The sequence below is a fragment of the Ranitomeya imitator genome, chromosome 2 (assembly GCF_032444005.1).
Source record: "Ranitomeya imitator isolate aRanImi1 chromosome 2, aRanImi1.pri, whole genome shotgun sequence".
Lineage (NCBI taxonomy): Eukaryota > Metazoa > Chordata > Amphibia > Anura > Dendrobatidae > Ranitomeya > Ranitomeya imitator.
Genome location: NC_091283.1, coordinates 272234894 through 272252854, shown reverse-complemented (window position 1 = coordinate 272252854; position 17961 = coordinate 272234894). Strand labels below are relative to the sequence as shown.

At 48.0% G+C, this 17961-nt stretch overlaps 1 protein-coding gene across 2 annotated transcripts in view; it reads right to left on the bottom strand.

Annotated features, from left to right (window-relative positions):
• Positions 1-17961, bottom strand: part of DNAH9 (dynein axonemal heavy chain 9) — a 165720-nt gene that overhangs the window by 133759 nt on the left and 14000 nt on the right. For both annotated transcript variants that reach the window (XM_069749229.1, XM_069749230.1), the window contains exons 2-11: positions 17102-17298; positions 8219-8374; positions 7977-8107; positions 4876-5087; positions 4526-4759; positions 4166-4333; positions 2992-3108; positions 2764-2914; positions 2458-2572; positions 2267-2335 (exon numbers count right to left, since the gene is read on the bottom strand). In XM_069749229.1, coding sequence (XP_069605330.1) covers positions 2267-2335; positions 2458-2572; positions 2764-2914; positions 2992-3108; positions 4166-4333; positions 4526-4759; positions 4876-5087; positions 7977-8107; positions 8219-8374; positions 17102-17298 — 1550 coding nt within the window. The remainder of the gene's footprint in view (positions 1-2266; positions 2336-2457; positions 2573-2763; positions 2915-2991; positions 3109-4165; positions 4334-4525; positions 4760-4875; positions 5088-7976; positions 8108-8218; positions 8375-17101; positions 17299-17961) is intronic.

Genomic DNA, 17961 nt, shown 5'->3' with positions numbered 1-17961 from the left:
CTGGTAACCAGGGTAAACATCGGGTTACTAAGCGCGGCCCTGCGCTTAGTAACCCGATGTTTACCCTGGTTACCAGTGAAGACATCGCTGAATCGGCATCACACACGCCGATTCAGCGATGTCTGTGGGAGTCCAGCGACGAAATAAAGTGCTGGACTTTCTGCGCCGACCAACGATGGCACAGCAGGATCCTGATCGCTGCTGCCTGTCAAACTCAACGATATCGCTATCCAGGACGCTGCAACGTCACGGATCGCTAGCGATATCGTTCAGTGTGACGGTACCTTAACAGAGGACCTGATCCCAAACCCCTCTTCCTCCTTCCTTCTCCCATTCGCAGTAAGGAAAATAGGAGCTAGCAATCAAAAGCTGCCGCTATGTAAAATGGCAGTGTACAAAGAGATTTGAACCATCTTAATTAAAATGCATGTTCTCCTCTTTATGCCCAGGTGGCTGAACGAGGATGTGTTTTGTGCATAGATAGAGAGACAGGAAAAGGCTTATTAGGTTGTGAGATGATTAAAGGGAATATCCCGCACCCTTTAGAGATAGCCATGGTCACCCAGCCTACACATAAACAGGACATATATATCTCACATGCAGCGTGACCAATAAATAAAGATGATCACCACTATGGTACTCATATATAAAAAACAATTTTATTGAATTCAAAGTTAAAAAATTTTTAAATGTAAAAAACAGTAAACAATATGTAAAAAAGGGAGCAGAATCCACAAAGAAGGGACTAAACTGCCATAGGCTATCTTAAACCATCCAGTGTACAAATATGAAGGTAACCCACTAATGAGAATTGCCTAGGTATATGGCTGGAGAGTGATGTCAGAAATTGTCCAGGTGATACTGCAATAGCATATATCAGTGTACATACAACCTAATAGGAGACACTACCAGGACGCCTCCAGAAGAAGCAAACGCAAAACGCGCGTCGGGGCAGAGGGACGCCGGGGCTCTCACACGGGACGCACAGTTAAGGTATACTTTTGTTGTTTGCATCTCCCACTTGGCTTATGCCATATAGGGTTTCGGCTATTTATTGTAGCAAGCAGGATGGCTGGTAGTGTCTCCTATTAGGTTGTATGTACACTGATATATGCTATTGCAGTATCACCTGGACAATTTCTGACATCACTCTCCAGCCATATACCTAGGCAATTCTCATTAGTGGGTTACCTTCATATTTGTACACTAGTGCCTATCCCGATGGTTTAAGATAGCCTATGGCAGTTTAGTCCCTTCTTTGTGGATTCTACTCCCTTTTTTACATGTTGTTTACTGTTTTTTACATTTAAAAATTTTTTAACTTTGAATTCAATAAAATTGTTTTTTATATATGAGTACCATAGTGGTGATCATCTTTATTTATTGGTCACGCTGCATGTGAGATATTAATGCACAGTGGGTACTCTGACCCCCCATATAGGAGGGAGGTGTACTATATTGATGTGAGCAAATATATGTGAATACATAAACAGGACAGTGGATGCCCTTTTGTCTACAAGAAATGCATGTTGGATTCAGGTGACACTGGGTTCCTGCAGGGGGAAATGCTGTGTCTCCAAAGGAACATATGGAATATGGGAATTTGTAAGATATTAATGAGACATACATTTTTGGCACCGGGGCTAAGCAGGAATAAAATTATACATATTTTCTGGTAACTATAACCCCTGCCAATAGGCCCCAAATCCATAGGGGCCATATAATCGCCAACAGCTATGTCGTGTTTGGTCTCCATGGTCTCCAAGTAAAGATAAAATCCTGATAAAAATGTGGTGTCAATCTTGAATTTCCGCGGTCGTCCAGTGAGGAGTTTCATAAAATCCTGTAGGTCTGACAGCACCCCACAACCCTGCCCATGTGAGGTCATAATGGGGAGGGTATGTGTGTGGCATTCGGGATGATAAAAGATCCAATTTTAAAAGAACAGTAGTTTTTCTAGCTATGTTTTTTACCCCATGTGCAGGGCATTGCAGTAGCTTAGGTATCCATGGTTACGACTATTAACAACAAACTGTCACTATATGAGTGGTTGTAACCATGGATACCTAAGCTACTGCAATGCCCTGCACATGAGGTAAGCGACATAGCAAATCAGAAGAACTATACTACATTTCAAATTGGAGGTATTTGCTAATATTATTATTACTACTCCTACTACATATTGGGAGAGGTTTTTGGAGAAGTGAATACTCCTTTAAAGGGTTAGAAGTCGCGGAGCGGCCGGTGGACATGACACACAACTCACTGGTCCAGAAGCGCCATCATCTCCTGGTATTTCTGCTTCATCCTCCCGCCTTCCTCAGACTCCATGCACCTGATGAAATAAGTCCGATTACTCACATAGTATAGGAGAAGTCACCCGTGGCGATGCGGAAAGTACGGCAGTCATCTGATTGGCTGCCCCGCTTTATGCCCCGGACGCTGTTGGCGACTCACGGGTGTGTGATGTGGTGGAAGTTGCCGTACGGCGTCTGCAGCCGCTCTCGCATCTCTTTAGCCCAGTTCAGATTCCCGGAGACGAGCGGCATGTTCTTACTTATCTGAGGGTATCCTACAAGAAGGAGGCATTTATTAACATTGTAGACGTGTATGCTCGCCTCCTCTGAGTGTGCACATGCATGACAGAAGGGGGAGAAGTGATTGTCAGTCAGTTCTAATGACATTCACCATGCCCGATCTATAGGCGACACTACTGTATAGGAACCATTATCCCACTTGTCGGGACGTGACACACTCACTGACCTCGTTCCGTAACCTCCACCATATGTTGGTCATAGATGGATTTGGTGGCATCCAGGTCCTCCTCAAACATGGCGATGAGGAGTGGGTACTTATCATACGCATCCTGTGCGATGATGGGCCGGTCCAGGAGGCCCCCAAACATGTCCAGCAGCTGCGAGGAAAACCCAAACCGTTACATCGGCAGACGGGAAACGCTGCGGGAACCTGAGCCATGGGGCGGCTGCGTACCCGAAACGTCTGCTCCAGGCTGGAGGTATCATCGAAGGCCAGGCAGAACAGCGTCCCCAGCCTCCGGTCCATCTCCTCGATGCTCAGCTTGAAATCTGAGTCGTCATCCTCAAATTCCTGCACACAGGGAAGAAAAGACAAGAAGTGATAGATGACCGCCCCCTATGTGCAGGCGCAGTTACAGGACACGTGCCCCTCATCAGCGCAGAGCAGGCGGCTGATCGCTGGGTGAGAAGCTGCTGATAGGGGGCACAGTGTCTCCTGACCACAAGCTGCCATGAGGAGACTTCTAGGCCCAGCTAAGCTCACTGAGGGAGAGGTGGTATATTCATCTGGTATGAGATCTGATGTTTAAAGGAGTCTGCTCTGGGTTCACAGTAATTTTAAGAGCTTGGTCTTGGGGTCTTATTTATTTAGGGGCATGGTCTGGGGTCTGATTAATTTAAAGGTCTGGTCTACGGTCTTATATACTTAGGGGACTGGTCTGAGGTCTCCTTCGTTTAGGGGCCTAGTCTGGAGTCTGGTTCATTTAGGGGCCTGGTATGGAGTCTGGTTCATTTAGGGGCCTGGTCTGGAGTTTGGTTCATTTAGGGGCCTGGTCTGGAGTCTGGTTCATTTAGGGGCCTCGTCTGGAGTCTGGTTCATTTAGGGGCCTGGTCTGGTTCATTTAGGGGCCTGGTCTGGAGTCTTTTTCATTTAGCGGCCTGGTCTGGAGTCTGGTTCATTTAGGGGCCTGGTCTGAGGTCTGGTTTATTTAGGGGCATGGTCTTGAGTCTGGTTCATTTAGGGGCCTGATCTGGAGTCTGATTCATTTAGGGGCCTGGTCTGGAGTCTGGTTCATTTAGGGGCCTGGTGTGGGGTCTGGTTTATTTATGGGCCTAGTCTAGGGTATGAAGTATTTAGGAGTCTCTTGGGAGGTCAGATTAGTTTAAGGGCTTTGTCTGGAGTCTGATTGAATCAGTTAAGGGGCCTGGTCTGGTCAGGTCATGTTACTTTAGGGGTCTGATAAATTTAGGGGTCTGGTTTCATTGAAATGTCTGGTTTGGGGGTGTGGTCAAGGTCTGGCCGCAGACTCAGCTATGCAGGATCCTGGTACCACTGTGCTGGAGGAGTCTGACTACAAGCTTGCTGACTGTTTCCTTACTCTGTGTATGTGCACGTACGCAGCGCTTACCTTGTTCCCGGTGTCCAGGCAGTCGTACGTCTTATCGGAGAACACTTTGTAGACGTCTTGGAACTCCTCATACATGTCGGCCACCGTCCGGCTCAGAACTTTCCCTTTAGTGCCGCCAAACTCCAATTTCTCCAGTTTCATCATATCCACGGCGGTGAGTAATAAATCCTGCGGAGAACAAATCTGTGCGTCAGCCATGGATGTTATGTGTGGGTGCACAGTCACCACTAGGGGGAGCTCACCGGTATACATAGTGCTTACATGCATACATGTGGCACCTAAGGGCTTGAACTGCCCGGATTGGAGTTACCTACGATCCTGGATCGGGGTCCAGTCACTACGCCTCTCCCAGTGCCTCACCTCGATGGTTTCCAGTCTCCTCATGAAGCATTCCAGCCGGGCGAACACAAGTATGGAGGGGAAATCCCACGTCTTCACTTCCTCCCCGTTTTGGAAGAAGCTCGGCAGCTTTTCCCTGCTCCCTTCAAACGTGCTGATGAGAAAGCGCAGGATGGACAGAACCTCCTGGACTCGGCCCGCGCTGTCTTCCATGTCCCCCTTCAGCAGGTCCTCCGGGTTTAGGTAGCTCCGAGCCTGCACCAGAGAATAGGAAATATCAGGGGAGAGGATGACACAACACTGACAGCAAGCAGAGATCTTGGGGGAAGTCCCTGATAAAGCTGCCGCTCCCGCCATCACCCGTCACCCACCTGCTGGATGAACAGATTGCAGATCTCTTGCATCAGGATGATGATCCTCTCGGGGGTGTTGTAGTATTTGGAGCGGGCCCACACCAGGCACAGCACGTGCATCAGAGGAACGATCACGGGTTTCACCTCGCTGAATTCAACGCTCTCGATTTCTTCAAAATGTCGCTGGAGCGGCTTCAGATAGAGATTGATGTCCTGAGCTTCAGACAGGGCTGGAAAGGGGAGGCAGATATTCAGGGTAAGAAGCCTGCACTTGGCATCTCGGCAGCATAAATCTATTCTGCAGCTTCATTTACATAAAACTTAACAAGCCTGTTAGTAAAATTACTGATCTGGAGTTTGGGGGCATTTGAAGCTGCCATCTAAATGAATGGAGAGCGCGGCACGTGCACGGTCCAAAGCTCCACTCCTGTGACAGGGGGATATGCGCGGTCATGTCCCCCGACTCCTGTGATAGTGGGATATGCACAATCATCCCCTCCGCTCCTGTGATAGCGGGATATGCACGGTCCAGTCCCCCACTCCTGTGACAGTGGGATATTCACGGTTCCGTCCCCCGCTTCTGTGATAGCGGGATATGCACAGCCACCTCCTCCGCTCCTGTGATAGCGAGATATGCACAGTCATCTTCTAGGCTTCTGTGATAGTGGGTCATTCAAGGTCCCATCCACCACTCCTGTGATAGTGGGACATGCATAGTCACCTTCTCTGCTCCTATGATAGCGGCACGTGCATGGTTCCCTCCTCCGCTCATGTGAAAGCGGGATATGCATTGTCCCATCTTTCGCTCCTGTGATAGCAGGACATGCACAGACAACTCCTCCGCCCCTGTGATAGCAGGACATGCACAGTCGCAACCTCCGCTCCTGTGATAGCAGGACATGCGCAGTTACCACCTCTGCGGACATGTGCGGTCACCACCTCCGCTCCTGTGATAGGGGGACGTGCATGGCCCCATCCTCCGCTCCTGTGATAGTGGGACAAGCACAGTCACCACCTCCGCTCATGTGATAGCAGGACATACATGGTCTCGTCCTCCACTCCTGTGATAGCGGACATGCACGGTCACCACCTCTGCTCTTGTGGTAGCGGGACATGCACAGACACCTGATCCGCTCCTGTGATAGCAAGACATGCACAGTCATCACCTCCGCTCCTGTGGTAACAGGAAGTGCATGGCCCCATCCCCTGCTCTTCTGATAGCAGGACATGTGCGGTCACCACCTTCGCTCCTGTGATAGCAGGAGGTGCAGGGCCACGTCCTCTGCTTCTGTGATAGCGGAACATGCACTGTCACCACCTCTACTACTGTGATAGCAGGACATGCACGATCGCCACCTCCGCTCCTAAGATAGCACGACATGCAAGGTTACCACCTCCGCTCCTGTGATAGCGGGACATGTGCGGTGACCACCTCTGATCCTGTGATAGCGGGACATATGCGGTGACCACCTCTGCTCCTGTGATAGCGGGACATGCACAGTTGCCACCTCCGCTCCTGTGATAGCGGGACATGTGCAGTTACCATCTCTGCTCCTGTGATAGCGGGATATGTGCGGTTACCACCTCCGCTCCTGTGAAAGCAGGACATGTGCAGTTACCATCTCTGATCCTGTGATAGCAGGTCATGTGGGGTGACCAACTCTGCTCCTGTGATAGCGGGATATGTGTGGTTACCACCTCCGCTCCTGTGATAGCGGGATATGTGCGGTTACCACCTCCGCTTCTGTGAAAGCAGGACATGTGCAGTTACCATCTCTGATCCTGTGATAGCGGGACATGTGGGGTGACCACCTCTGCTCCTGCGACAGCGGGTCATGTGGGGTGACCACCTCTGCTCCTGTGATAGTGTGATAGCGGGATATGTGTGGTTACCACCTCCGCTTCTGTGAAAGCAGGACATGTGCAGTTACCATCTCTGATCCTGTGATAGCGGGACATGTGGGGTGACCACCTCCGCTCCTGTGATAGCAGGATATGTGCGGTTACCAACTCCACTCCTGTGATAGCGGGACATGTGCAGTTACCATCTCTGCTCCTGTGATAGCAGGATATGTGGGGTGACCACCTCTGCTCCTGTGATAGCGGGAAATGTGCGGTTACCACCTCTGCTTCTGTGATAGCAGGACATGTGGGGTGACCACCTCTGCTCCTGTGATAGCGGGACATGTGCAGTTACCATCTCTGCTCCTGTGATAGCGGGACATGTGGGGTGACCACCTCTGCTCCTGTGATAGCGGGACATGCACAGTTGCCACCTCCACTCCTGTGATAGCGGTACATGTGTAGTTAACATCTCTGATCCTGTGATAGCGGGACATGTGGGGTGACCACCTCTGCTCCTGCGATAGCGGGTCATGTGGGGTGACCGCCTCTGCTCCTGTGATAGTGGGATATGTGCGGTTACCACCTCCGCTCCTGTGATAGCGGGACATGTGCGGTTACCACCTCTGCTCCTGTGATAGCGGGACATGCGTAGTTACCATCTCTGCTCCTGTGATAGCAGGACATGTGGGGTGACCACCTCTGCTCCTGTGATAGCGGGACATGCACAGTTGCCACCTCCGCTCCTGTGATAGCAGGATATGTGCGGTTACCCCCTCCGCTCCTGTGATAGCGGGACATTTGCAGTTACCATCACTGATCCTGTGATAGCGGGATATGTGCGGTTACCACCTCCGCTCCTGTGATAGCAGGACATTTGCGGTTACCACCTCCGCTCCTGTGATAGCGGGACATGTGCAGTTACCACCTCCGCTCCTGTGATAGCGGGACATGTGGGGTGACCACCTCTGCTCCTGTGATAGCGGGACATGCACAGTTGCCACCTCCGCTCCTGTGATAGCGGGACATGTGCGGTTACCACCTCCGCTCCTGTGATAGCGGGACATGTGGGGTGACCACCTCTGCTCCTGTGATAGCGGGACATGTGCGGTTACCACCTCTGCTCCTGTGATAGCGGGACATGTGGGGTGACCACCTCTGCTCCTGTGATAGCGGGACATGTGTGGTGACCACCTCTGCTCCTGTGATAGCGGGACATGTGGGGTGACCACCTCTGCTCCTGTGTCATATAGGTTTATACATATATACACCGGTACCTGCTACTACGTCCCGGAACAAGGCTTTGAAGGCCGGGAAGTAGCTGCTCTCCACCCTCTCCAGCAGCTCGGCCATCTTGCGCACCTTGCTGGTCTTCAGCTGATTGTAGATACATTCCAGGTCGGCAAGTCTGTAGTAAATATCGAAAAATAGTCAATATTAAAAGCAAAAAAAAAAAAAAATAGTAATGATTTATAAAATATTGTGTGTAAATTGCAATCTCTTGTCGGGAATCTCGCACCGGTTTTTCCAGAAGTCGAGCTCCACGTTGGGGTTCGGGTTCTTCCCCAATAACAGCTGCTCGGAGGATTCTCTCTTCAGCACCCCTCGAACCTGATGGCTCCACTGAATGATGGCCGACTCGATGGCGTGGACGACCGTCTTGTCCAGGTTGTCGCTGAAGGGGACACAAATCTACTATATAATTGTCTAAAGGTCACTTCCGTCTGTCTGTCTGTCTTTCTGTATGTCTGTCTGTCACAGATATTCATTGGTCGCGGCCTCTGTCTGTCATGGAATCCAAGTCGCTGATTGGTTGTGGCAAAACGCCCACGACCATTGCCACGACCAATCAGCGACGGTCACAGTCCGGCGGCAATATGGCTGCTCTTTCCTCCCCGCAGTCAGTGCCCGCGCCATACTCCCCTCCAGTCATCCAGTCAGCGCTCACACAGGGTTAATACCAGCATTACCGGAGCGCGGTGTAACGCACTCCATTAACGCAGCTATTAACCCTGTGTGACCAACTTTTTACTATTGATGCTGTGTATGCAGCATCATTTGTAAAAAGATTTAATGTTACAAATAAAAATAATTAAAAAAAACATTATTCTCACCCTCCGACGTCGCGTCCTGTTCTCGGCAGTGCAAGCAGCAGGTTCCGGTGCTAAGGATGCTATGCGAGAAGGACTTGCCATGACGTCACGGTCATGTGACCGCGACGTCATCAAAGGTCCTGCGCTCATACCAACCCTGGGACCAGAAGCTGCCGCATGCATAGCACACAGGGCCAGGACTTCAAGGGGCCCTCGGAGGGTGATTATATGTTTATTTTTTAACCTGTTACATACGTGACTGGGCAATATACTACGTGACTGGGCAATATACTACGTGACTGGGCAATATACTACGTGACTGGGAATTATACTAGGTGGCTGGGCAATATACTACGTGACTGGGCAATATATTAGGTGGCTGGGCAATATACTACGAGACTGGGCAATATACTACGTGGCTGGGCAATACACTACGTGGCTGGGCAATATACTATGTGACTGAGCAATATACTACGTGACTGGGCAATATACTACGTGACTGGGCAATATACTACGTGACTGGGCAATATACTATGTGGCTGGGCAATATACTACGTAGCTGGGCAATATACTACATAGCTGGGCAATATACTACGTGACTGGGCAATATACTACGTGGCTGGGCAATATACTACGTGACTGGGCAATATACTATGTGATTGGGCAATATACTACGTGACTGGGCAATATACTACGTGGCTGGGCAATATACTACGTGGCTGGGCAATATACTACGTGACTGGGCAATATATTACGTGGCTGGGCAATATACTACGAGACTGGGCAATATACTACGTGGCTGGGCAATATACTAGGTGGCTGGGCAATATACTACGTGACTGGGCAATATATTAGGTGGCTGGGCAATATACTACGAGACTGGGCAATATACTACGTGGCTGGGCAATACACTACGTGGCTGGGCAATATACTACGTGACTGGGCAATATACTACGTGGCTGGGCAATATACGTGACTGGGCAATATACTACGTAGCTGGGCAATATACTACATAGCTGGGCAAAATACTACGTGACTGGGCAATATACTACGTGGCTGGGCAATATACGTGGCTGGGCAATATACTACGTGGCTGGGCAATATACTACGTGGCTGGGCAATATACTACATCACAGGGCAATATACTACGTAGCTGGGCAATATACTACGTGGCTGGGCAATATACTATGTGGCTGGGCAATATACTACGTGACTGGGCAATATACGTGACTGGGCAATATACTACGTGACTGGGCAATATACTACGTGACTGGGCAATATACTACGTGGTTGGGCAATATACTACGTGACTGGGCAATATACTACGTGATTGGGCAATATACTACGTGACTGGGCAATATACTACGTGGCTGGGCAATATACTACGTGGCTGGGCAATATACTACGTGACTGGGCAATATATTACGTGGCTGGGCAATATACTACGAGACTGGGCAATATACTACGAGACTGGGCAATATACTACGTGGCTGGGCAATATACTACGTGGCTGGGCAATATACTATGTCCCTGGGCAATATACTACGTAGCTGGGCAATATACTACGTGACTGGGCAATATACTACGTGACTGGGCAATATACTACGTGACTGGGCAATATACTACGTGACTGGGCAATATACTACATGGTTGGGCAATATACTACGTGGCTGGGCAATATACTACGTGACTGGGCAATATACTACGTAGCTGGGCAATATACTACGTGGCTGGGCAATATACTATGTAGCCGGGCAATATACTACGTGATTGGGCAATATACTACGTGACTGGGCAATATACTACGTGGCTGCACAATATACTACGTGACTGGGCAATATACTACATCACTGGGCAATATACTACGTGGCTGCACAATATACTACGTGACTGGGCAATATACTACGTGACTGGGCAATATACTACGTGGCTCTGTGCTGTACACTACGTCGCTGTGCAATATACTACGTGGCTGGGCAATATACTACATCACTGGGCAATATACTACGTAGCTGGGCAATATACTACGTGGCTGGGCAATATACTATGTGGCTGGGCAATATACTACGTGGCTGGGCAATATACTACATGGCTGGGCAATATACTACGTGGCTAGGCAATATACTACGTAGCTGGGCAATATACTACATAGCTGGGCAAAATACTACGTGACTGGGCAATATACTACGTGGCTGGGCAATATACTACGTGGCTGGGCAATATACTACGTGGCTGGGCAATATACTACATCACAGAGCAATATACTACGTGACTGGGCAATATACTACGTGGCTCTGTGCTGTACACTACGTCGCTGTGCAATATACTATGTGGCTGGGCAATACAGGTCCTTCTCAAAAAATTAGCATATAGTGTTAAATTTCATTATTTACCATAATGTAATGATTACAATTAAACTTTCATATATTATAGATTCATTATCCACCAACTGAAATTTGTCAGGTCTTTTATTGTTTTAATACTGATGATTTTGGCATACAACTCCTGATAACCCAAAAAACCTGTCTCAATAAATTAGCATATCAAGAAAAGGTTCTCTAAACGACCTATTACCCTAATCTTCTGAATCAACTAATTAACTCTAAACACATGCAAAAGATACCTGAGGCTTTTATAAACTCCCTGCCTGGTTCATTACTCAAAACCCCCATCATGGGTAAGACTAGCGACCTGACAGATGTCAAGAAGGCCATCATTGACACCCTCAAGCAAGAAGGTAAGACCCAGAAAGAAATTTCTCAACAAATAGGCTGTTCCCAGAGTGCTGTATCAAGGCACCTCAATGGTAAGTCTGTTGGAAGGAAACAATGTGGCAGAAAATGCTGTACAACGAGAAGAGGAGACCGGACCCTGAGGAAGATTGTGGAGAAGGACCGATTCCAGACCTTGGGGAACCTGAGGAAGCAGTGGACTGAGTCTGGTGTGGAAACATCCAGAGCCACCGTGCACAGGCGTGTGCAGGAAATGGGCTACAGGTGCCGCATTCCCCAGGTAAAGCCACTTTTGAACCATAAACAGCGGCAGAGGCGCCTGACCTGGGCTACAGAGAAGCAGCACTGGACTGTTGCTAAGTGGTCCCAAGTACTTTTTTCTGATGATAGCAAATTTTGCATGTCATTCGGAAATCAAGGTGCCAGAGTCTGGAGGAAGACTGGGGAGAAGGAAATGCCAAAATGCCTGAAGTCCAGTGTCAAGTGCCCACAGTCAGTGATGGTGTGGGGTGCCATGTCAGCTGCTGGTGTTGGTCCACTGTGTTTCATCAAGGGCAGGGTCAATGCAGCTAGCTATCAGGAGATTTTGGAGCACTTCATGCTTCCATCGGCTGAAATGCTTTATGGAGATGAAGATTTCATTTTTCAGCACGACCTGGCACCTGCTCACAGTGCCAAAACCACTGGTAAATGGTTTACTGACCATGGTATTACTGTGCTCAATTGGCCTGCCAACTCTCCTGACCTGAACCCCATAGAGAATCTGTGGGATATTGTGAAGAGAAAGTTGAGAGACGCAAGACCCAACACTCTGGATGAGCTTAAGGCCGCTATTGAAGCATCCTGGGCCTCCATAACATCTCAGCAGTGTCACAGGCTGATTGCCTCCATGCCACGCCGCATTGAAGCAGTCATTTCTGCCAAAAGATTCCCGACCAAGTATTGAGTGCATAACTGAACATTATTATTTGTTGGTTTTTTTGTTTGTTATTAAAAAACACTTTTATTTGATTGGATGGGTGAAATATGCTAATTTATTGAGACAGGTTTTTTGGGTTATCAGGAGTTGTATGCCAAAATCATCAGTATTAAAACAATAAAAGACCTGACAAATTTCAGTTGGTGGATACTGAATCTATAATATATGAAAGTTTAATTGTAATCATTACATTATGGTAAATAATGAAATTTAACACTATATGCTAATTTTTTGAGAAGGACCTGTATACTACATCACTGGGCAATATACTACGTAGCTGGGCAATATACGTGGCTGGGCAATATACTATGTGGCTGGGCAATATACTACGTGACTGGGCAATATACGTGACTGGGCAATATACTACGTGACTGGGCAATATACTACGTGACTGGGCAATATACTACGTGACTGGGCAATATATTACGTGGCTGGGCAATATACTACGTGACTGGGCAATATACTACGTGGCTGGGCAATATATTACGTGGCTGGGCAATATACTACGAGACTGGGCAATATACTACGTAGCCGGGCAATATACTACGTGGCTGGGCAATATACTACGTCACTGGGCAATATACTACGTAGCTGGGCAATATACTAAGTGACTGGGCAATATACTACGTGACTGGGCAATATATTACGTGGCTGGGCAATATACTACGTCACTGGGCAATATACTACGTAGCTGGGCAATATACTAAGTGACTGGGCAATATACTACGTGACTGGGCAATATACTACGTGGTTGGGCAATATACTACGTGACTGGGCAATATACTACGTGACTGGGCAATATACTACGTGGTTGGGCAATATACTACATGACTGGGCAATATACTACGTGATTGGGCAATATACTACGTGACTGGGCAATATACTACGTGGCTGGGCAATATACTACGTGGCTGGGCAATATACTACGTGACTGGGCAATATATTACGTGGCTGGGCAATATACTACGAGACTGGGCAATATACTACGTGGCTGGGCAATATACTACGTGGCTGGGCAATATACTACGTGGCTGAGCAATATACTACGTCCCTGGGCAATATACTACGTAGCTGGGCAATATACTACGTGACTGGGCAATATACTACGTGACTGGGCAATATACTACATGGTTGGGCAATATACTACGTGGCTGGGCAATATACTACGTGACTGGGCAATATACTACGTAGCTGGGCAATATACTACGTGGCTGGGCAATATACTATGTAGCCGGGCAATATACTACGTGGCTGGGCAATATACTATGTGGCTGGGCAATATACTACGTGGCTGGGCAATATACTACGTGACTGGGCAATATACTACGTAGCTGGGCAATATACTACGTGGCTGGGCAATATACTACGTAGCCGGGCAATATACTACGTGACTGGGCAATATACTACGTGACTGGGCAATATACTACGTGGCTGGACAATATACTACGTGACTGGGCAATATACTACATCACTGGGCAATATACTACGTAGCTGGGCAATATACTACGTGGCTGGGCAATATACTACGTGACTGAGCAATATACTACGTGGCTGGACAATATACTACGTAGCTGAGCAATATACTACGTGACTGGGCAATATACTACGTAGCTGGGCAATATACTACGTGGATGGGCAATATACTACGTGACTGGGCAATATACTAGGTAGCTGGGCAATATACTACGTGGCTGGGCAATATACTACGTAGCTGGGCAATATACTACGTGGCTGGGCAATGTACTACGTGGTTGGGCAATATACTACGTGGTTGGGCAATATACTATATCACTGGGCAATATACTACGTGGCTGGGCAATATACTACGTGGCTGGGCAATATACTACATCGCTGGGCAATATACTACGTGGCTGGGCAATATACTACGTGGTGGGCAATATACTATGTGACTGGGCAATATACTACGTGACTGGGCAATATACTACGTGGTTGGGCAATATACTACATCACTGGGCAATATACTACGTAGCTGGGCAATATACTACATGGTTGGGCAATATACTACGTGGCTGGGCAATATACTACGTGACTGGGCAATATACTACGTGACTGGGCAATATACTACGTGGTTGGGCAATATACTACGTGACTGGGCAATATACTACGTGACTGGGCAATATACTATGTGACTGGGCAATATACTACGTGGCTGGGCAATATACTACGTGGTTGGGCAATATACTATATCACTGGGCAATATACTACGTGGCTGGGCAATATACTACATCGCTGGGCAATATACTACGTAGCTGGGCAATATACTACGTGGTGGGCAATATACTACATCGCTGGGCAATATACTACGTAGCTGGGCAATATACTACGTGGTGGGCAATATACTACGTGACTGGGCAATATACTACGTGACTGGGCAATATACTACGTGGTTGGGCAATATACTACATCACTGGGCAATATACTACGTAGCTGGGCAATATACTACGTGGTTGGGCAATATACTACGTGGCTGGGCAATATACTACGTGACTGGGCAATATACTATGTGACTGGGCAATATACTACGTGGTTGGGCAATATACTACGTGGTTGGGCAATATACTACGTGACTGGGCAATATACTACGTGACTGGGCAATATACTATGTGACTGGGCAATATACTACGTGGCTGGGCAATATACTACGTGGCTGGGCAATATACTACGTGACCGGGCAATATACTACGTGAGCGGGCAATATACTACGTGACCGGGCAATATACTACATGGTTGGGCAATATACTACGTGACTGCGCAATATACTACGTGGCTGGGCAATATACTATGTGGACATGCATATTCTAGAATACCCGATGCATTAGAATCGGGCCACCATCTAGTTACATCATAAATGTGGTGGAGGTCACCAGCACTCCAGCATACTGCCCTCCTGAAATACTCCGTGCTGCTCTCCTACTTATTTCACATGCTTCTCGGTGTCTTTGGCATAAACCCAGGTCCTGGCACTGCTGTACATGTTCCCGCTCGGCCTCTTACATTCCCGCCGTTCCTGGCATCTCTCCCAAATTCGCCCTTTTGATTTACAACACGTCGATAATCCTCTTTTATGAGGAGAAATCAGATCAATGGCCCTGTAAAAGCCAGAACACGCTGCCATTACTCGGGGCCAGGATGTGGCGATTATATATGCTAGTAATAGGCCATCACTTAGGGTATGTTCACACGTTCAGGATTTCCATCCTTTTTTTTTCAGGACAGTTTTTTTAAAAAACTGCAGCTCTTGGCAGAAAACGCAGGTCCTTTTTTTGTCCTTTTTTGATGCGTTTTTGATGCGTTTTTTGATGCGTTTTTTTATCCTTTTTTTACTGTGTGTTTCCTAGGAAGCTTTTTAGGGCTAAAATGGCTGAAAATACCCTAACCCTACCCCTAACCCTACCCCTACCCCTACCCCTAACCCTACCCCTAACCCTACCCCTACCCCTAACCCTACCTCTACCCCTAACCCTACCCCTAACCCTAACCCTACCCCTAACCCTAACCCTAACCCTACCCCTAACCCTAACCCTACCCCTAACCCTACCCCTAACCCTACCCCTAACCCTAACCCTATTCTAACCTTAGTGAAAAAAAAAAAAAAAAAATTCTTAATTTTTTTATTGTCCCTACCAATGGGGGTGACAAAGTGGGGGGGGTGTCATTTACTATTTTTTTATTTTGATCACTGAGATAGGTTATATCTCAGTGATCAAAATGCACTTTGGAGCGAATCTGCCGGCCGGCAGATTCGGCGGGCGCACTGCGCATGCGCCCGCCATTTTGCAAGATGGCGGCGCCCAGGGAGAAGACGGCCGGACGGACACCGGGACGCCGGGTAAGTATAAGGGGGGGAGATTAGGGCACGGGGGGGGCATCGGAGCACTGGGGGGGGGCATCGGAGCACGGGGGGGGGGCATCGGAGCACGGGGGGGCGGGATCGGAGCACGGGGGGGCAGCCACACTCCGCCCACGCACTTCCGCCCGCTACCCCGCACTTCCTGCTGCAGCGGTTCTGCACATCAAATCGCAGTAAAACCCGCAGATATATTTTTGATCTGCGGGTTTTACTGCGATTTTGACCTCACAATGGAGGTCTATGGGTGCAGAACCGCTGCGGTTCAGGAAAAAGAATTGACATGCTCCTTCTTTTTTACCGCGGCTATTCAGCGCGGCTTTTTACACTAAATTCCGGATCATGTGCACAGCAGTGACTGTTTTCCATAGGGTTACATTGTTATGTACCCTGCATGGAAAACAGCTGCGGAACCGCAGCGGCAATACCGCTGCGGTTCCGCAGTAAAAAACGCACTGTGTGAACATGGCCTTAAAGTGGTTGTTCCAAACTCGAGAATGTGCCGCTCTGCTACATTGTAAAGAATCATTTCAGGGCCTCATTCTGGGGATTAGAGGGGTATCCTTTCGATAAGACCCCCAGAGATCACCAAATCATCACCTCTCCTGTAGCACAAAAATTGAACTCACTTTGATCCCGCATTAAAAGTGGTGAAACTGCACAGCACGCGGATATAATCTACCTCTATGAATGCTGCAATGCTGGAGGAGTTACCGGAGCCTGTACTTACTGCTTCTCACTGTCGTAGTCAATGTACTCCATCTTCTCAGACCCTGAAGGTAAGGGCAGCAGCGTCTTCCCCCGAACCTGGCCCGTCATGACAAAGGTGCAGCTCTTCAGGTTATTGACGTGACGCATGACATCCTGGGACACCACGTGTGGCCAATTCTGATGGTTCTTTGGATTGGACAGAACTGGGCTGATGATCTGAGGAGAGAAAATATCACAACCTTACAACGGTGGAAAGAAGCGGGCCGAAAAAAAAGTTAATGAATGCTCGTCGGTTTTCCTAAAGATCAGATCACAAATGATCAGAGAAAGAAGTAGTATTATAATATTCATCTTGTCTCATAACTACTGAGGGGGATTCTAGCTTCAAATGTGGGGTACTGCGATGGGCACCAGGTTCACCCCTAGTTATGCTAATCTGTATGTTGGCAAGAAGGAGGAGTTCTTCATCTTTCCTCACCTATATTTTATATCTTGCTCTAGTTTACCTGAACATTTATTTTACTTTAACAAACATGTATATAAATAGTTTTTCAGTCACTTAGTAAAATTCTGTTCACGATTGTATCTAGCATGTTTATCTCATTTATAAAGACGTAGACATGAGCCTAAAGAGATCGCTCTTCCCACATAGGCCTCACACTACTACAAACTCTTGAATTCTGTGATACACTGATGAAAGAAAGTGTTTCTCTCAGAAAAGCATAGGACATTTCTAGTCTTTCTTGGCCTTCAAGGTTTGCAGTTATATCACTTTGGCAGCATGATCATTTGTTTTAGAGAGACATCAACATCTGTAGTACTCTCAATGCAGGATCTCATCATGGTGTATCGCCACACGTCCACACGCCACCACCTCCA